We start from the raw sequence: 21,816 nt of genomic DNA, 5'->3' as shown, positions 1-21,816 counted from the left end.
CAGATAAAAAATATATATTCTTCATATAATTGTTTAAATGCCTAAAGCGCGTTTAAACAACAGTGTGCTATTGTCTCTGAAGCATTTGAATACCTCCATAAATACGATTTATTTCAGCTCATTAAGGTTCCTCTGCATTGCGTCAATCAGCTCATAATCGTCAAAATGCTTTCCACGCAAATGCTCCTTCAATTTTGGGTAACTGGTAAGAGCCACTGGATACCAGGCCTGGAGAAGGAGCAGGATGTAGGAGTTCCTTAAACGTGGGATTCCTTGACACCAGCCTTTGTAAATCTTGGCAGTGTGAACTGGAGCATTGTCATGCAGAACCAAGGGTGTATGTACTCTTAGGTTTTTTCGGTAAAGTCACGTAGGTAAAAAATAAAATTAAAAGTTAATAAAAGTAATAATGGAAATAAAATAATAAATCACGACGTTTCGGAGGCAACACAAGTCTCCCTCATCAGGTGGGACCGTCACAGCTAAAATTACTGACTTTACCGAAAAAAACCTAAGAGTATGAATCCTTGCAGTCACGAAAGCTTCAAATCTAGAATTAAAGGGTGTATGTCTTGTCTTTCCACAGCCCTTTGACTCATGTGTATCATATGAAACGCATGATATTGCCTACATAGTACTTCGACTTGATTTTTTGTGGCTGCCGTTGAGGCTCTGAGTCACAATGTTTTATTCCAGATCTAACCACCAGTAATAAATTGCCTCTTCAACTCGTGCCAGTTTGCATTTATTCGGTCAAACTTGTTGTCATGGGAAGTTATTGGATGCTCCCCCTTTGATGTCGCATGTTTGTATTCTGGGGACCCACAGCAATGTCAAAGGCGTCGGCTGACTGCATAACAGTAACACGGTGATCTTCCAAAATCATGTCTCACGCAGCCTTCTCATTTTAAACTAAACTATTTTTTTTATTAACCAGGTAAGATCCCATTGAGCTATGTCGCTCTTTTTCAGAAGCTACCTGGCCACAAATGATAGCTCAACAAAATGGCTTATCACGTGGGAATGTTAAGCAGCCAAGTACTGTAAAGGAACTTTTGGATATAATTCACTGTCGTCGCAAGCTGCCCTGAGCTCACCTTATCCTCAACGGTCTGCCACGAAATATTTAATTCCACCTTTCAACTTCATGTACAACCCAGGTCACCCTTGCAAAAGAGGCAATGTTTCCCTTGTCTCAATGGGTTTATTTCATCTCCTGGGTGAATAAAGGATACAAACAACTGTTGCATATGAACGGTGCAATATCCCCATATATTTTCAACATGCGTTCATAAAAAAAACAATGTCGGTTCAGTGTTCTCTCGCGTGAAAAACTTAGATGACCGTCTGCTAGTTTAAGGGCCAGATACGGAACTGGAATCACCAAAAGTAGCAAAACGCGTATCATACCGTTGTAATTACACCGCTACTTAAGAGTCAATTATTTTATTCCCACTCATTTCAAATGGTTATCGCATAACTTCACCGTTAATGACCACATAAAGCCATTGGAACGACGAAAGCCATGCCACCTCGGGTGGTCACGGCAAATTAAATATCTGGTCTGGGCTCATGTGGACTCCGATGCTTGATTTTCCGGTTTTTAGAAGTGCTCCACTGTTACAGTAAGGATACAGTATATGATGCATAAACATAAATCAGTGACGTGAATATTTCACACGTTGTTACGGTAATGATTTAACAACGTAGACTTTACTGTACACGTCAATTGCAATCTCGGTACCTGGTCAAACCCCAAAGGTAAAACGTATATGGGGCTCACATGGCGGTATTCTGTGTGGGGGAAATAAACACTTTACCACAACACGTGTACAATTGTAGGTACAATTCTTACTTTTTGACACTTTACATTTAGACATAATGTAAAGGCACAACAGTCGGTTTAATAACCGGAATTTTGAAATGCGAGCATATTTTTTGACAGAATGGTCAATTTTCTTTGGCAAAATTCTCCAGAATGAGTTTTTGACAAAATGGTAAAAACAATAGTTTTTTTGTGAAAAAACAAATAAATTGGTATATTTGCTTTACGTTACAAATTGTTTTGATAGGCTATGTCGGATGGTGGAGAATTATAGTACAACAAATAACATACTCTTTGGTTCTTTCAGTAAAGTCACGTAGGTAAAAAAATAAAATACAAAATAAAAATAAATCACGACGTTTCGATTGCGACATAAGCAATCATCAAGAACCAACGAGTATGGATCCTTGCAGTCACGAAAACTTCAAATCTAGAACAAATAACATATCTACAAGATCTAACCCCAAAAAATTACGTCATTATTAACCAATTCTAGATTTGAAGCTTTCGTGACTGCAAGGATTCATATTCTTAGGTTTTTTTCGGTAAAGTCACGTAGGTAAAAATTTAAAATTAATAAAAGTAAAATAAAAATAAAATAAAAATCACGACGTTTTGGAGGCAACACAAGCTTCCGTCTTCAGGTGGAACCGTCACAGCACGATAGCTGTATCAAGTGAGAGAAATTCCAAGAACACAGTATTTGTATATATACTGGTTGAGGGTGGGAGGAGCCAAGGTAGGCCCCGAACCTCACAAAAATAATATTGGAATTTCTCTCACTTGATACAGCTATCGTGCTGTGACAGTTCCTACCTGAAGACGGAAGCTTGTGTTGCCTCCGAAACGTCGTGATTTTTATTTTATTTTAATTTTACTTTTATTAATTTTAATTTTTTACCTACGTGACTTTACCCAAAAAAACCTAAGAATATCATTATTAACCAGGTTATTCTACGGTACATGGCTGTGTTGTGGGGAGCAGAGGAAATTTATTGCACAATCCTGTACATTGTTGTACTGTACTTGTATGCCGCAGGGTGAATGTGATCATTGCATATTCCTATTAAAGAATTGTCATTCGTGATTACAATGTGATAAGTTATGCACCTTTACAGTTTTTATTTATTATTATTGTGAACAGTTAGTGACTACAATAACTTCTGGGATATTATTTCATTCGATTATTGTTTTCCTGTATAAAAGAACTACAACAGTTCATAAAATAAATTCTAATTTTTTTGTCATACATTATTAATTGAAAATTATCTAAATGTAATCACCTATCCGTTGTAAATGGTGCCGCGTGTTGCTGGCCGCTTGGCGTGACGAGCTTTCATATCCGTGCTCATTAGTTGACGATTACACTCCGTGTCCAGTGAAAACCAGCAAAAGAATCGTACGATTATGGTCACGATTTCCCTGACTGGACATGAGCAGCTTAATGTTTTGAAACCCTTTAAATATCTACTCAAGGCCATTCTGTTCCGATCATCAGGACGTGCAATTACAATACGGCAGTTTCAGCCAAATTCAAAGACTCATAAGCAACGCATCGATGATCTTGTATTTTTAAAAAATTTGACTTAAAATTATTTGTGGTTACGCTTCGCGGTGCACGCACTTGGTAGACGCACAATTTTACGCGAATGAATATGATTTATTTATGATAATATTCCCAACGAAATTTGCAATGACTTGTGGGACATCGCGTGGGCTATATAAGCGTCTGCAGTGCGTCTGCCCACCCCTAGTTCCTCTGGTTTGTCGCGAGTGCTCGGGTGTGGGCAGAGGGAGGGTGGGAGGAGGAGGAGGAACGATCCTCTCTGTTGTGTTTCATTCATTCATCCATCCATCCATCCCTCCCATCCTCACTCATTTTAGTCGACGCCAAATATGATCGTGCCTAAGCCTACCATGCAAGAGAAGCCGAGTGCGACCGAGAGAAGAGGCATTCGGACGCTCACGGGCGTGTATGAGAGCTACATCGATAACGTGATGCTCTATCTGAAACACAAAATAAGGAACTTGGAAAAACGAAAGGTAAATTCCATGAATTGATTCACGCCCCAACTTTTGCGCAGTGTGTGCTGTGGGACTTCCGTTGGCTCGATTCTTGTTTAGCCACGCAAGCACGCGTGTGTGTGTGTGTGTGCTGATGTACTTGCTTGTATTGTATACGGTGTACGTATATTATATGATGTGTGAGATTTTTCAAGGATGGTGTGCTTCTCGGGTTTAATTGTGCGTAGCGTGGGACACACGTGTGTGTGTGTGCGGCGTGATGGAAAGGGGGTGGCTCCGATTGTGCTTTGTCTGAGAGCAAATGTTGCCTCGTCCATTGCTTTGTCATTCTTCGTGCACTGTAGCAGCAAGACTGTGTAGCAGCAAGACTGTAGAACGGGGAGGTCCTGAATACAATATACGCTTTGGGATGGAATCGATTTTTTTTTGTCGTTTGCTGTTTAAAGCCGTGGCTTTTATTTTCAGGCCATTGGTTAGGTTTGTGATTTTGTTGTTGTTGTTGTTTTAAACATTCAATTGCTGGAAATATTGGACTGCGTGTGCTTGTCACCACCGCATGCGATTTCATCCCCCCGTGCAGTCATCACTTTTTTACGGATTCGTTTAATTTGGGCGACTAACCTCAACTTGCTGTGTACGATGGGGGTGGGTTTTTTTATTTTCAAGGCCGAATAACTCTCGTGGCTTTTCTCTTTCTCTCTCGAGGGCTCACTCGAGTTGGGGCGGGGGGGGGAGATTTTTGTCCGCCAGCAGTGGCGAGAGTAAGCAATTGCAGGGGCCGCGCCTTTGTACGCTACAGCACTGCATCTGTGTGGGTGGGTGGGAGGGAGCAGAGATTGCAGTGTTTGACTGCGGTGTGGACCGCGGCTCTCCAACCCCCTCCCTCCCTCCTCCCCGGCCACGGCTAACATCGGGTGGCGAGTGGATATACTCAACTCGCACGAACCAGTGCGGTGAAGTACGGTCGAATAAGCAGAGGTGTGGACTCGAGTCATGTGACTTGGACTCGAGTCAGACTCGAGTCATGAATTTGATGACTTCAGACTCGACTTGGACTTGCATAACAATGACTTTGTCCCACCTCTGCGAATAAGTACCACGGGCGTGGACGAGGGCGAAGGCCTCTTCTTCGTCCAGCTGTGAATGATTCATCTTAAGGGACTAACCACGCAGGTTTATTTGAGCGTGGTGCAGTGGGGATTCGTTGTAAAAAATAAATATCTATTGTGTTTTGGAATGTAGCGTTTGGCCCGTGTTAAATGCTCGGTTGCTGCAGTTTTCGTCCACAGGGTGGTCCAGATATCTTGTGACCCCCCCACACCCGCCCCAATTAATCGACCCCTAACATTTTTGCATGTTAATTTCTGTGTTTAATAAATTTAGCTTAATTTTTTTTCTTCAGTTTTAGAGAATAAAAAAATGCGGGAGGCGAACACGAGACATCTGGGACCACCTTGTGTAAGACCACATGTACCCCCCCCCTCCCTGTTTGACGCATGCGTGCAGGGGAAACTCGATGGGTACCGGGAGAGGTTGGACAGCGACGAGAAGCTTAACCTTGACCAGCAGGTGAGCGAGTGGCTGCCAAGGGCACAAGCGCTCGGGACGGGGGGGGGGCACCCAGTCCGAGGGGTGCGGGTGGGGGATGAGCCCCCCTCCCCAACTAAAGGCTCAGCCCCCCCCCTCGGCCCCCACCCCTCTGCCACTGCCTCTGTCGAGTAAAAAAAAAATTTTGGAGGGGGCTGTACGAATGAATGTGATGGGTGTCGCATGTTGAATGGGCGAGATGCCAACGACCTCGGCTGGTACACAGGAGGGTCATGGGTTTGACCCCAACCCTGATGTCTCCTGCTTCGTATTTGGAGTCTGCGTGTCTCTCTCTCTCTCTCTCTCACCGTGGTCGCGTGGAATTTTTTTTCCAGGTCATGCGGCTTTTCTCCCCCCCCCCCCACTCCACGTGTAGAATCGTCGTGCCTTTAGAGTATTTGGCTGCTTGAAATGTCCACATGATGATGAAGCCACGTAATTTGTTGATAGCTATATCGCTTCTGAAAAAGCTACATCGTTCAGTGGGGGGGCCTTACTTGGTAAAGTAAAAAAAAAGCCAGTTTGGTTTAGCATCATTGAGCACAATTAGACGGTGGGCGTTACAGCCGGTGGAGAGAACTCCAGCAGAACGCAGGCGACGCGTGGTTGAGGCAACGCATGCCGTTACACATCCTGTGGAGTAGCCTTTGTTTAAAGTTCGTTTTAGCACTGATACTCGCGCCTCCCCACCACCAACCAACCCCTTGAAATAAGTAATATTTAAGAATACTTTTTTAAAAACACGCTTTAATGAAATGTACCGTACTGGTAATGGCAGGACTCCACGACTCGAGGAAGTGGCCCCGAAGCTTGCCATAACGTAAGGGACTGGTGATTTACAGTCAACGTTAGTTGAGCGTGGACAATTAGAGCCGAGGCGAAACATAACATATAAAAAAGATGGTTTAAAAAATATTTTTAATTTTTTTTATGATAGAATATAGTATTGTCATCAGTTTGACAATAAGTATACCAAGTTTGCAGTCAATACTACATTGGAAAGTGGGTTAAAATTGAGTTACAATATTTGAGGATACGACAACAACTGAGTGAGTTACTAGAAAACGTGTAAAATAACGTTAACAATAAAAATAAAAGTTTTATGATAGAATATAGAATTGTCATCAGTAAGACGTAACTATACGAAGTTTGCAGTCGATACCACATTGGGAAGTGGGTTAAAATTGAGTTACAAGATTTGAGGATGCGACAACAACAGACAGAGTGAGTTAAATAAAAGCGTGTAATCATAAAAATGGTCCGGCTTACAGGGTTGACGGTGGCGGGTCGGTTAGTCTGTCGTGGTTCAAGGTGGGGTCAGTCGGAGGGCGAGCACCAGTGACTGTTTGGGCTAGTTGGTTTGGGTTGGTGGGTGGCCTTAGTATATTAGTGGCTGGTTAGAAGTAGTGAGAACGATTACTGGTGTGGGGAACTAAGACGAGTGGCAAGATGTTTAGTCGGTGGAAGGGCTAGCTCTGGTGGCTGGTTAGTTTGTTCGGGGTAGGCTCTGTGAGAGGGCTAGTTACTTGTGGATACAGCAGGATGCCGAATTAGGTGGCGAGCGTGCCCAAACCTCCAAATTGCCGGCCCTCTTCCTCCCCATTCATGCATTATGGCCTTTGAGTTTATTTTGTCCAGATTTATGTTTTTTGTTGATTTAAAGTCTGTGGTTTCCTGATGAGGGGTGCGCACCTCCTGTTTACAACTCCAGTTAAGGGACTTGCCTCTAAATTCATATTGCAGTGGCGAGTCTATCCAAAGGACAAACCTCTATTTGACTTCCCAATAAAGTGGTACTGATTTTATGGACCCTTGAGAGGTGATGGGCTGAAGCAACCCCCAAGCAATTTGCTGGAGATTTGGTGTTTGCTGTACTTTTAACACGGTAATAAAATGACCTGCATATCCTTGAACAACAAGAGTTATTAGATATTATTTCTAAGGGTGTGTGAATCAATTTGCTTTATCTCACCGCAAAGTGCACTTAGCCTGGAACAAGAGCTGTGGTGACATCACGGTCACTTGGACATCATTTAATGACAATTGGCGTGTGGCTACAAATTCGTTTTCGCAATGTGTTCTTGTAGTCGGAGTTTATCAAATACATTCCAGATTAAATTTCTTGGATTTTGAACACGTTGGGTTTTCATTTTTCCACGTGACTTTGTTCCGCTAATATTGGGCTGTGTGATGTCTAAGGTGTAAGAGGCTGTGTATAATTGCTGTAATGTTGTCGGTCATGATGGGTAAAATATTTTCAGACAAATTGTTGTTGGCCTCACAGGAAGCTGTAAATAGTTACCAGGAAGTTATTGGCAATTTGGAATTTGCGCAGGATATCCTAAAGACCTTCACGGCTCTGAACCAAGAGGTGAGTATCAAAATCTAAGGTACGTTTTAGTGTTTTTTCTACGTGATGAAGGGAAGTGTGGATGATGCGGTGATTACGCTTGTAAGCAAATTATGGTCAGTTTTACATTTGCCATTGGTGTGTAGGTATGTTGAACTTTTTTCGCACCGTACATAGCCAACCGTGCTAATATTTTTCAATCTAGATTTAAGTGCATAGCTCCAGTGGTTTCCTAATATCGTAAGGAAAAGCGTTCCAGGCGGCCGCAGAAGCGCATCTGAAAGCACATGTTGCAATTGCCATCTTTGTTTGCTGGCTAGCCAAAAGCCGCTGCAAGGATGACCGGAGTTCGCGTGATGGTTTATGCTCCTTGGCGAGATCAGCGAGGTTTTGTGGTTCATTTGTGGCAAGCACTTTTGTGTGCAACGAGTGCGACCGTTTAATGTATTCGCTCAGCAACTGGAAGCCATTATTTAACCTTTAATGTAGTTATTATATCAGAAACCCATGTAGACATTCCCCTTCCCTCTGCACAGCGCACACTTTCACGTAAAGTGGCTCTCGTTAGGGAGGAATAGAACCGCAGTTGTGTTAAAATCGACACTGTTCTTTTTTGTAGTGTGACCTTCCCGAACGTTCTACAGTGTGAAGGTAATTAAATGACTCTGTCCAGCGTATTCCATAGCATACAGTTAATTTTTGATCGCATACGTTACCAGTATTATTGCCCTCCCGTTGGCTATGATAAAGTGCAACTATGTTTGAATTCTTCGAGGACCGAGACGTGTCTGATGGCATAGGGATCGTCCGTTTGAATTAAGTTAATCTCAATCTTGATTTGAAGCTTTCGTGACTGCAGGAATCCATACTCTTTGGTTCTTTCGGTAAAGTCACGTAGGTAGAAAAATAATAGATCACGACGTTTCGATCGCAACACAAGCAATCGTCATCAGGTGGGACGACCACAGCAAGAGAAAACTGCTTCTTGCTGTGGGTGTCCCACCTGATGACTATTGCTTGTGTTGCGATCGAAACGTCGTGATCTATTATTCTTCTACCTACGTGACTTTACCGAAAGAACCAAAAAGTAAGTTAATCTCGTTCATGAATTCTCCAATTGGGCTTTTCCATGCCCATTTCCTGTGTTTGTCCTTTAAAAAATAAAGTATAAATAATTTTTCCTCCGCTAATTTCTGTAGTACTGTAGTTGCGATCATTGTGGTAAGCCATCCTTGAAGTGTTGGCGCTGTGGTGGTTGGTTGTGATCCTGGTGGTGGTTGTTGCCGTGGTGGTCAATTTCAACAATCGTGACGTTTGCTCTATTACCTAAAATAAGACTAAAACGACAATTTTACCGTAATAAAAAAAAACACATTCGCGACGACGAATGGGGAACGGCTGCGCTGAGATCGCTCGCGAAGAAAGCGACGAGAGAGACACGAATCACATTGGCACGACAAACCCCCCTTCCGCCGCACCCCCCTTCACACCGCGCCCTCCGTCGGGTGCGTCGGCTCCTGCCCCGTTCAGTTTCAGAAATCGCAGCGCAAGGCCGCCCACTGCAAACTGCTGCTGCAGGAGGAGAGCGAGAAGGGACGGCTGCGGAGGGTCGTGGAGCTGCAGTACGTGCTCGAGCACCTGGGCAACAAGAACGTGCGGCGCGACTTCACGCGGGGCCTGCACGGTGCCGTGATGCTTGCGCCCGTCGAGCTAAAGGTCCTCGACGACATGTACTCCCTGATCCACCCCAACCGCGAGAAGGACATTAGGTACCCGCGCGCGCTCGTGTGTAGTGTGTCCAGCGGTAGTGTGTGGGGAGCTCTACGAACCTGGGGATGCGAGTTCAAGGGATGGTAGAATAGCAGTGGATTAATTCGTAATTTTTGCTAAGCTATGAATCTCATGCATTTTTTCCCCTCTCTCAGTACTCCAGTTTCGTCCCACATGCAATTGGAGCCTATTGTAAACAGAATAATTTGTTGTACAAAGCATCACTATATTATACTGTGCATTTGTGACAACCTCCATTAAGAGTACGCCTGTCAAATATAATCAAATGTAAAGGCTTGCTAGATAAAGGCAGTTGGGTCAATACCTAATGCCATTCTCACAGTTGGGATGGACCAGACAGCAGTGGTAGTTACTAGCTCACCGAGGGACTAAGCAGAAATTGATTTCTGGGGGGCTGCTCTTTGTAAAATCCTTGCGAGATGACGGTATAGATGTAGTGAGTGGAGATAATTGTGAAGCAGACACGTGCGAGAACAAATATTAATTCGATTTTTTTTATCTTAATGAGCATGATGAAAGGAAGAGAACGGGCCTAATTTTCTGGCAATGACACAGGAGGTGTTAAGATGGCCAAACACCAAAGAGACGCCTATTGCAAGGCAACGAGACTGCATTAGACACACGTATTTGTGGCAAAACGTGCAAACAAACACGCTCTGATAATTATATATGCATTGTCTTGGAAACCGATTGGCCTACAACAGTGACAGCACTCCACCACTGCATATATATTTTTTCGTATACCGGTACAATTCTTAAATGTGATTTCAATTTCTTGTTTAACCGCCTTTAACCAATGTCTTAAAATCACGGTGTGTGCTATTGATAACAGTTTATATTGCAATGTCATATTACACGTGGGCAGTTTTGACACGCAGATGAAAAACGCATCTATCCACTTGTGGGAGTTCCTGGAAGGAAAAGAGAGTGCTTCAGACGATACTCGTAAGTAGTTACGAAAATCCGACTAAACATGCAAAAAATACTTTCAAGAGCTTTTATACATATATACACAAACAAGGAATTGTTCGTTTGTACTACACAAAATAACATTTGAATTAGAAAGTTGTATGCTTACATCGCCATTATTCTTAATCCCGAACCGGCCACCTGGACTGCTCGTCCCCCAGTGTGCTGCATGTGGCAGTTTAAACGATCGGCACATTTCTGAAATCCTTCCACTTCTCTCAACCGACCGGGATAAATTAATGGGGGTGCACCAGGGTGCGTAGATCGGCAGGTTGCATCTGGTGGGGTAAAGTGTGAGTAATCCCCCCCCCCCCTTCTGGCCAGCATGGAAGAGTAGGCCAAAATACACTTTTTAGGGGGGTTGTCTAGAGCTCCCTTGTTCCGAGTGAGCAAGTCATTGAAGGTGAGCATCTTTGTCTTATTAAATGTATTTTGATTTCTTTATCTTATCCCAGACCATGTGCAAGCGGTTGTGAACAAAGTGATTAAGTGCGGATACTTTGACAAAATTCCGGAGTACATACCCGAAAGTTCGGAGGAAGAGAGTGAAACTCCTGTCAAGAATAACGACAAGGTGAACAAGAGTATTCATCCGCTCACTCCACCTCCAACACCTGTGGCCAAAAGCATAGGTGAGAAATATCTTGATACGGAGTGCAATTCAGATCGTTTTTAACCCTCGCATGCAACATGTGCACTGTGGTGGACTGCTATGGTTTGTTGGTGTTTTAGCAACGGTGCGCACGCCTTAACTTTTGCTGTAGTCTTCTACACGGGGACGTTATCTATTCAGTGTAGCAACCAAGCTTTGGAAAATATTACTAAGGCCAAAAAAAAAATTGGGTAAATCAGAGCTTGGCTTTGTGTTAGAAAGCCGCAGCTGGTGGAAATGTGTCGTCCACTAATGGGCACGGTCATACTTTTTGTGAGTAATATGAAAGTACGTTTCGACAGATTTTGAGTGTTTGCTTGGGTTGAATCCCATTGTGCCGACAACAACAAAAGCAACCCCGTTTGGTTTTGCTTTGGATAATTGATGCACGAAAGCGCTGAAGTGCAGTCGTGTTCAAAAGTATTTTTTTTATGTATATAAAATATTTTTTATTCCACATCCTCCCTCGCATCATACTTTGCAACATCCTCACGTTCATGACTGAATTTCCAGGTGCATCGACGATATTCGGGCACATCGGGACTCATCAGAGTAGGCGGGGGTCGTGGGGGAAGGCCCTCGAGTTCAAGATCTAATGAGGCGTCCTGTCATAGGCCAGACCCACAGTGCACCTTGTGTGGAAACGAGGCGAATATTGTTGTAGCCATTAGTATTGAGCACTTAAAAAAAAATCTGTACATGATAAATACAATTTCCCCCCCCCCCCTCCCGCAATGAGTGGTCCTACATTTGTGGCTTGAATTAATCGGGGCATACCGATAATACAGTGCGTTCGTGAACTGCAAAGTGTAAAGTCACTGTACACACACTACGAATGGCATAGTGAGGGGAAAAAAGGCATATGCATGTGTATATTATTGTTCTCTTATATGGAAAAAGGTCGACTATAGCACAACTACACGTGTACGAATTTATTGTTCGATTCGTATGTTTCGTATCACTGGTTCACGTGACCTTTGTGGCCACTAGAGGCCGCCATGTTTACCTCGTTGAAACCCAAAAAAAGGATGAATTCTCAAATGAAATCCTTGAAATGTAATTCCATCACAAGGGCGATTCTAAAATTTGTTACCCTGCATCCCTTGAACGGCACGCAAGCTGCGGTGAATGTTAGCACGAAGCTTCATCACGAAGTCATCGTGGCCAGAGCCATTTGATGCCACCACCAAAAACCTCGCCATCACTTTGCCCACCCTCTGCCAGGTCCTGCAAACTGCTGCACAGTAGACACGCGATTTCAAAGGTCTGTCATGACATTCCCCCCCCCCCCCCTTCATGACCCCGCACCATCTGACCCTTGGGGCCTTCTTCACCTTGATCGCCAGACTCGTGGAGACCAACGACGGCCGATGCCTTTTGATGGCAACTGTTAAAAGCCGAGGTGTGCACTGTGATTCTTGACTGCTCTTCCTCTCTTTTCCACAAGGCCTTAATATGCCAACAAATGTCACTGCGTCTCCAAAAGCTTTGAAAACAAGAGAGGTAAGAGACTTATCTTAGAAGTTGTTGTAGTTTTGTGAAAGTGATTTTATTTAGTTTTTTTGCACTGGTATTAGGCACTGGCACAGATGCATTATTTTAATAAAATTACCTGCTTAATTTATGAAATGTGGCTCTGTTTAGTTCGTGAACCGACAATATGTTTCTGAAGTTCAAGTTTCCCAGTCATCGGAGGTATTACCAAGCCTGAAGTTTGAATCTCTGGAGGTAGGCATCTTATTTTATGCACTTAATTTCTATAACAAACATATTTTAAAGTGTTTTTTTAATAACAATCCCCTTATTGCCATTGTATTCTCTCACCTGATTTTTTTAGCAAAGGCTTCCCAAAAGAGAACTATCGCTCGCAAGGGTAAGAATTGTTTTAAAAATGTAAGTCCTTAAATTTCACGTAAAAATACTTTTAATGATGTATTTTATATATAGTAGATATCTGCACCTCCGATTTGGCAAGGATGGCTACGTACGGTGAAAAATAAGTTATACATACATGTTTTTAAATTCTACATAGCAAAATATTAATAAACAACAACGCTGTATTTGTTCAACTCTGTATAACACAATGTCCCCCCGCCCCTTTCCGCCCCTCCCCCCCCCTTCAATTGGCCAGCTGGCCAAGGAATCTGGGCTGCTGCTGCCCCCCCCTCAACCCAAGAAGATCCCAGTACCGGTGAAGAAGTTGGAGATCCAAATGTCGGCACCGGTGTTGGAGATCCCGGTGCTCAACGGACCCGTGGAGTTGCCGGATGTGACCCTTGACCCGAAAACGAAACGGCAGCAGCTGCTGGACCTCATAGCCCAGATGCAGGGAACTTTTAGCTTCATCCAGGTGACTGTCTCTCCTATCTCGCCCCCCATTTGTTAAACTTGAGTTGTGAACTCGATGCGGTTATATATATGTTTTTTTCTCAAGCTTTTCAACTTTTACTTTCATCTTTACCCATGTATCGATAGTTACATTTGAATGTGTACAATTGTATTGAGGGACTGTGTGTGGTGTTGGTGTGGTCTGGGGCTCTTCTTGCTATTTTGCTGCCTTGCCAAGCTTCGGAATTGGTCTACTTATGCAATTTGAATGTAATATACTTTACCCATTTTGTGTGTTTATTTTGAGTGATTTCTCTCCTTTCCTATACTTTGAACTCCGATCGTTTTTTTGTATTGTTTGTTGTAGCTTTCCGACCCGCCTATACTGGGCATCTGTGAAAATAGCTCATTAGATAAATAAATATTAAGATTTTGACCTTGGGTGAAAACCTTTTTGGATTATCTCTGTCCATCTATGCCTGGCTGTCTTTATGTAATGTCACAATAACTGCTTGTAAAGATTATCCGATTATAAATTAAAATGTTGCGTGAAGTCTTGTTGCTAATGAGGGATTTTCTTCAGAAAAAAAAACTGGACAAATTGATGAAAGAGTCTCTGAAATCTTGGCAGTTTAAAAAAAAAAACCTAAATGGATGAAGCCCATTTTGACCAAGGTGCTGACATCGCATGTCAATCACGTGTGACGTCTTCTCGTGCAGCTCGCAAGATAAAAATTATTATCGCTAATGAATCACTTTGGACAACCAACTCGAGTTAGAAGTGCCACAAAATATATGCGTATGCATCATTGTTATACCTCGTTATAATCGGGCAAATATTGAGCATTCGAATAAATAGTTGATGAGTAAGTAGGCTATTTTGAACGTTTTATTGACCGATGAACTTTGTAAATGTTAAGAACTTTAATTTATATTTTTGTCTAGGAGTCCATGATAGAACCTGAAAGCGATCAAGAGAAAGGTGTAGAAACGTCTCCCGTTTTGAGTCATCAGTGCATGGCAGCGCAGGGAATTGCTTTGCCAAGCGTAACGGCAACCGCAGGTAAACCAGGCCCGCCTTCCCCATTGCGAATACCACTATATATGTTTAGCTTCTTTTGTGCCGTACGTAGCCAATCGTGATAATTGGAGGGGCGTGGGAAAGGACAAACTAAACACAAAGCAGTTTTAAAGGAGTTTTCAAATGGCAATATTATAGTAATACTGTCGTAATAAAAGCAATGTTTAAAAATAAAATAAAGCTTCGCATGCTCATTAACATAGGGGCAGCTGAAGAAAAGCCAGCCAGCCTTGACGTCATGCAACCCATTTCACACGAAAAGGTACGGAACGTGATTTTATGGCTTTGCACGTGACTTTTGTCCGCCTACACTTTTATTCAAAAGCAGCGCGCACTGGTTGGAATGCGGCGATGATTTAGAATTTCATGGTGTCAACTTTGTCGTTTTTTTAAAGGCCGTGTGTTTTTTTCCCCCCTTTGCTTTGATGTTGTATGCATCTTAGGAGATGTACTTGCCCTTCACCTTGTCAAACCATTCCTCGTCCGGCTCGTCCAGTCCAACCATGGGAATGGAGAACCACGGCTCTCCTCTGCCTGTGACCCAAAACTATGATTCTGAAAATGTGAGTAAACTGGCACAGTAATGCAGTAAAATCCATCAGTTTGTTTAAATTTTAAAGAGGCAGTTTAATATTGTTAATGCTTTTTGCATTTGTATAGTATTTTCATGATCGTAATGACAGTTAATGACTTTAACATTCAAAATCTTTTTAAAGCATATATTGTCATTGGGTACATTCTCATAAATGCAAATGTTTGATTCCTTTGCCAGATATTTCACTCAACGCCAAACGTATCGCGGCCAGCTTCGCCCAACTCCAACGTGGACTTGACCGAGGTTCGAATTTAATTTCACAAAATCCAAAGGATGCTGACAAGTCTTTTTTTAACACTATTTTTATTGTTATATCTTAAATGTGACCGCATATCAAGGTGCTTTATGGAAACTGAAAATATTTATTTGGTAGAGTGAGGTGGTCCATTATGAGGAGGGGGGGGTATTGAGCCTGTAATTGAATAATGGCAGGGAGTCGACAGCGCTGACGGCTGGGGAAAGGAAGTTCCATCCTCAGGGCGTGGCAGCAGAAGAGACAAAGTGACCTCTCGTTGAGAAATGGTAATCTGAGGGCTTTAGCGGAAGTCGTTGATTGCTCGTGGACAAATGCATTGTGGGAGTCGTGAGATGGGTGGGGTAGAGACGTAGGAGAGTGCGTATTGAGCAGTAGTGAGATGTATGCATCTTGAACTTCCTTCACACCGTACATAGCCAACCGTGCTCATCGGAGGTACGGCTTAAACTCAATTTGTCAATGGTTTAGAAAATAAGCTATCAGCCCAGTCACTAAAATAACTGTGCAAAACACATTCCTATTAATATCCTCTTTTCAATCCATTTCGAACATTCCAGCTGAGAGGGAAGTAGAGGTTAGGAGAGTGCGTGGAGGGGAGTAGTGAGATGAGAGCGAGGAGCGAGGTAGGGGAGTGCGTGGAGGAGAGGGAGATGGAGGCAGGTCCGTAATCTGCTCGCTCTCGTGCCCCTTCCGCCAGGTGTGCGTTGCCCCCGTTGAGGAGCGGGAGCGGGAGCGCGAGTCCCCTGCCAGCCCGTCCTCCCGGCACTCGAGCCCCAAGTCGCAGGGCTACCCGTCGCCCGCCCCGAGCCCGCTGCCCAAGGCCGTGGGCAGCTCCGTGCGGATCTCCACCGACATGAGCGCCAACGCCGTGCCCTTCACGAGCATGCACTCCGTAAGACGCGGGAATCCAGTCCTCGCAACACGTCCGGTTATCCATATTACAGTACTGTGCCGTCTCTGCGTGTTATATGCATTACATAAATCGTAGACGTTGTTTTGAGTGACCTTAACATGCAGTATAAAAACCATTTGAATTTAAGGGTAATAATATAACTTAACATCTGTTAATTTAAAACAGAATATATAAAATTGCACAAATTCCTAACGTGCACACTTTTAGATTTATTCAGAGGCATGGGAAATCTTAGACGAGCCGGAAGGCAGCCAGAAACTGTAGATAATTGTCCAAGCTCTGTGGCCCTATATATATATGGCATATTTGGCCAACTCCATGCGTGCTTGTACATGAGACTTACTACTTCATGCTTTAGCAATACTTGCAGGTCTGCGTGCGCTGGTAGCCCCACTCGTGGCCAACTTTCAACTGTCTGTCTGGAGCCCCTTGTTGGGGGGTCTTCAATAGATGATGTTTCAAAATCCTAAAATAAACGTGTGCAAATTTGAGTTTGGGTATTTGGGGGTGGTAAGAACCATTTACTATAGACGCTTAGCAGTGGTGTGGTATGTGTCTTACTGTCTATAGATGTCCCCCGTCTATTAAAAGTTCCTTTTGATGTCAATCCTTTCACCATGGTCAGATGCTAACTGCCTCACCTGGTATACAGGAGGCCGTGGGTTCGTATCCCGACCCTGACGGTCGTATATTTCGAGTTTGCATGTTCTCCCCGTGGCTGCGTGAATTTTTCTCCAGTTTTTCCCTCCACATTTAGAAATATGCGTTTTAGAGTAATTGGCTGTTATAAAATTCCACACGATAAACAACTACGTTGAGACATAACGTGGGGCAGATTGCTGCTGAGAAAATAGCTCTATAGCGTTCGGTGCATCTCATCTGGTAAAATAAAAAAAATAGTTTAGTTTATTTTTTGTGTGGGCATTGCTGTGGTTTCTGAGGAATGCATCTAAAAGCCCACCCGTGGCAGTTGTACAACTCGGCCACACTCCACGGGTGCTGTGCGTTCGTTGGGCCTCCCCCGCAGGTCTTCAATATGAGCAACTCGCTGCAGTCCCAGAGTGAAATGGAGGCAGAGGATCAGACGCAGAGCCAGCCAATGTTCTCTGCGAGCTACAACCCAGGATACCTCCAGCCACAGCCGGTCACGAGCGAGCAGCTCTTGCAGCCGAGCCCCATGCAGCCAGGTGATGCCGGGCCTCCACACTTTCTGGCAGTCGAAATGTGTGTGCGTGTGGAGTGCTATATCACGTTGTATTATTTCGTAAAGTTCCCGCGTGGAATGTTTGGCCAGCAGAAAAGGCACAATTGATTTGACTCCAGTTATTTACAACTCTAAAGTCAACCGTTGGATGGAGCGATGCACTCTGCTCGTTTGCAGGTGCCGGGTGACTTGTTACATCGCAGGGGGAGATGGTCGGTGGCTAGGAGGCGCTCGTCCAGCAGTGGAGTGACCGTGGCTGACGATGGCAAACTTTAACATTTTGAAAAGCTAGCTTTTATACGGTTTGCTTGTAAATGTGGTTGCCTACGCACGAACAGTTTAGTTGGTGCATGGTTTGTGAAGCTTTTTACCTAAAGGCCACTCATCGTTTTTTTCCTCTCTCATGCCTGTGGCATTTTCCATTTTGTTGTTCTGGTCGGCGGCGATGGCCCATACAAGTGGGGTCGTACGGATCCCAAGTGGAGCTCGTGCAGCCCCCCTCGCTACCGTTCCAGCAAGCGGCCGCCACGCAGACTCCCTACCCGGGCAAGACGATCGGACAATCCTACTACCCGAGCCGTGGGATGAGCCGGGGCGTGCGGGGAGGCAGAGCTCCCACGGGCGGCTATCGGGGCTCTCACACCATGTACAGAGGTAGCGACGGAGATGGGGGGGGGGGGCTAGGGTGGGAGAAATGTGTGTGAAATGCGGAGGCCTAAGAAGGACAAACATTGGGTAGTTCCACGATTGTTAAATGGGAATTTTTAGACGCTGCAAAGATGTGGGTAATCCTTTAGTATTTTCATGAAGTGGCCTATTTTTAGACCATTACTTCAACAACTAGTTAAGAATTGTTTTTCCGACTTCTCTAAGGGAGAAATGCTCCTAAAATACCGCGGTGTCGGATGTACTCGGACAGACTTTTTCATCTACATGGGGATGTGATTGTTCAGACTTGTATGTAAAATAAGCCATTCATATTCGATAGACGGCATGCATTATTGGGATGAGTTTAAAATTAAGACTTGGCTTGGCTTAATTTATGGACCTTGCATGCCTTTTGCAAACCATGTGCAACGCTATGTAAACCTATATTCTCTGTATTCCCTGTCAAAGGACATTGTAGGAACAGTGGATTGTCAGTTTGGGTGGCCTTCATTGTATAATTCCCACCGCCCCCCCCCCCCCCCGGTTGAGACAGCTGTGTGGTTCACGCAGGCAAACGACTTTGCACTTGGTAACATTGGGACCGCGCATGTGTCTGCTCACAGGAATGGAGAATTATCGCACGGTGTACCAAGCCTTGCCAAATGGCATTTACATGCAACCCACTTTTCCCGCTCGGGAATATACAGGCATGAGTTACCGGGTGAGTCGTGGTCTCTAGGTTCACCTCGGATTAATTTAAATTAAGGCAGTGCCAGCGTAGTTCTTTATCCTAACCGATAGCTAGACGTGTAACCTTGACTTTTCTGCACTGAAGGACGGCTATGGCTACCAGCACGGATATCGAAGAGTGGCAAGCACGATGCACGGCGGATTACGGAGCGGTGAGGCCCAGTCATTCTAACACTTTAATTTCATCGTCGTCGTCTTATCCACTGCTGGATGAATGCCATCCCAGTGTCGTCGCCATTCCTCTGCTCCAGCGCTGCTACCATTCGTTATTACTCCTGGCAGTCTTGCTCTTGGACACGTTCTCTCCTTTGTTTGCGATTCTGTCACCAGTCTCAGCCATTGGTCGTCATGCTGTCGCTCGGAGTGTCCTCCCAACATAATTTGTATTGCACGTTGCTATATTATATTTATCTCACGGTGCACGGCAATGCCCCTATTCTATTGGCATGTGAGAGCCAGCGCGGGGATTCGGGATACTGTATATGTGTTTTTTGCACTGGCTATTTGTCGTGCCGAGTTGGAACCAAAGCAGGGCCAGGGAATGGGGCCCAATGAGATGCGCTCCTTGATGTTGGTCCGCACACTCCTGAAGACTGAACGTGGGAATCGTGACATCACCTATATGCGCCTCGACGTCACACAATTTGACGTCTGCGGCGCGGCTAGTATGCTGCAGTGGAAAAACGTGGCCTGAAACGGTTTGGGAATGAAAGCGGCGCAGCTTGAACGTACCAGTGGAAAGCCGGGCTCAAGAGCTGTGCGAGTGCAATCTGCCCATTCGTCGTCGTGACGATATTCCCCACCCCCCTTGTCTCCCACGGCGAAGGCTGGAGCGACTCGTCCCAGCAGAGCAGCCCCGAGCGGGTGAGCGGCACCTTCAACAGCAACGATTCCGGCCGGGGCGACTCTCGCAGCGTCACCCCTGTGGACGTGCAGGTGGTGGGCCAGCCGGCCACCATGATGCCCGTCAACATGTACCCTCTCCCGCAGCAGACGGTGCGCGTCGCCTTCTCGGCCGCGCGCACCGTCAACTTCACGCCGGGCATTCTCGACCAGCCGATCGTCTTCGACCTCATCATCAGCAACCTGGGCGAGGCGTTCGACGTGACAACGGGCCGCTTCCTGTGCCCCTCCAACGGCACCTACGTGTTCATCTTCCACATCCTCAAGCTGGCCGTCAACGTGCCGCTCTACATTAACCTGATGCGCAACGACGAGGTGCTCGTGTCCGCCTACGCCAACGACGGCGCCCCCGACCACGAAACGGCGAGCAACCACGCCGTGCTGCAGCTGGTGACGGGCGACAACATTTGGCTGCGCGTCCACCGCGGCACGATCTACGGGAGCAGCTGGAAGTACTCGACGTTCTCCGGATACCTGCTGTATTTGGACTGATGATGGCCATGTCCCACCCTGACACCTGCCCCCTCCCCCCCCACCTCATGGCAGGGCCCATGAATTCTCTCAGGCTTGTGTTCAAATCTGCATTTCTCACGAGGATCACAGATTGCGATGTATTCATTCGTACTAATTTTTTTACACTTCGTTTAAGTCCGTGTTTCTGTTCCGTTTATTCAATGTGCCGGCCCTCGGTTGTTTATATATATTTTTAGACCGTCTTCCTTGCTTTAAAAAAAAAGAGGGTAGTTATCTGTCCAGCGTGGTTTTTTTTTTACTGTCGTATTTGAATTCGTTTCCATGATTTAATGAGGGAGTTAATTTAAATAGATGTGTACAACCATTTAGATGCGAATGCATTTAATTTGCTTGACCCTCGCACGTTTAATAGTCCAAAGCAGTGTTCCAGTCTGCATACCTGTCAACCCCTTATCAGTGCCTACTTTTATTACAGATTAATTCAGACCTTATTGGTCTCCCGTGCCCTTATAAATGTCAACGTTCATCCTACAAATACCATCGCAAGGGAGAAATACAAACGGACAAAAAATTGTTTTTGCCTGTATTAAAACTGTTTTTCGCTGTATGGACCTGAACTCTTTCCCTATGCAAGAGTATGGGTAAACCATTATGGGTTGACAGGTATGAATGTTTTTCTTGTCATGAGGTTTGCAATTAATTGTAACTCAACCGTTCCCATTTGCACTTTAACTGAATGTGTGTAACACTTTCGGAGCAACGCAATTATTAATAATGCAAATGGCAGTTTACTCGTGTGACCTTTTTTTGGAATACTGACTCAAGTGCAGCCTCATGCATTACATGGCTGCGATAAATTCAGATTGTGCTGAAATGGTCGCCTACATTCCCTACTTGCTGTGCTGTTCGCTGCAGATTTCGGCTGCCCGCTGCCGATTTGGGCTGTCATCTTTGCACTATTTTTGTTTAAATGTTTGCACTTGGAGTTTGTGCCTGAGGTTGCCAAAAAAAATTAAGTAAACTGCATAACACTTGGCGGACGGTCATGTGCTAAGCCTTGTACATTTTTGCGTTCAAATAAATACGTTCAGTAGCAATATGGGTGAAAGTGATTTTGTTGCTAAGATGGCTGCATTGAAAGGATACCTTTTTCTAACAAATGGTTAATGTTGGCAATGTAGTGTGTTTGTATGTTGACATCTTTCGCACGGTACGTAGCCAGCCGTGCTAATCGGTTGGCTCTTGAATGGCTCGAACTGCATTTTAACGAGAACTATTTTTTGAGATGGCAGCTTATTCCTTCACAAATTAGGGTCAACATCAATGTGATTTTTACTGCTCCGATGAGCCTTTTGGGGGTAGTGTTCATATCCCGTTGACAGCCCTGAGCCAGTGGTGGAATAATCCTCATTCCTCTGGAAGGGGTTGATCTACCCACAGGACAAACACTGTCGACTCGTCAGAT

The 21,816-nt window shown here is 44.7% G+C and overlaps 1 protein-coding gene across 1 annotated transcript; it reads left to right on the top strand.

The window, feature by feature from the left end:
* The first annotated feature begins 3,680 nt into the window (after window positions 1–3,680).
* LOC133350260 (caprin-2-like) lies at window positions 3,681–21,447 on the top strand. The gene is made up of 20 exons (XM_061564425.1): window positions 3,681–3,868; window positions 5,357–5,419; window positions 7,722–7,808; window positions 9,318–9,556; window positions 10,444–10,523; window positions 11,003–11,179; window positions 12,647–12,702; window positions 12,844–12,927; window positions 13,037–13,072; window positions 13,331–13,549; window positions 14,473–14,590; window positions 14,812–14,870; window positions 15,052–15,171; window positions 15,381–15,446; window positions 16,157–16,351; window positions 17,343–17,559; window positions 18,036–18,230; window positions 18,848–18,945; window positions 19,060–19,126; window positions 19,801–21,447. Exons 1-20 carry the CDS (start codon window positions 3,722–3,724, stop codon window positions 20,367–20,369), a joined length of 2,892 nt encoding a protein of 963 aa, XP_061420409.1. The 5' UTR covers window positions 3,681–3,721; the 3' UTR covers window positions 20,370–21,447.
* The last annotated feature ends 369 nt before the right edge of the window (window positions 21,448–21,816 follow it).

The sequence above is a fragment of the Lethenteron reissneri genome, chromosome 33 (assembly GCF_015708825.2).
Source record: "Lethenteron reissneri isolate LAM-NWPU_2019-01 chromosome 33, ASM1570882v1, whole genome shotgun sequence".
In the NCBI taxonomy this organism is placed as follows: Eukaryota; Metazoa; Chordata; class Hyperoartia; order Petromyzontiformes; family Petromyzontidae; genus Lethenteron; species Lethenteron reissneri.
The sequence above is the reverse complement of the archived record's forward strand: the minus strand, read 5'-3'. Positions and strand labels throughout refer to the sequence as shown.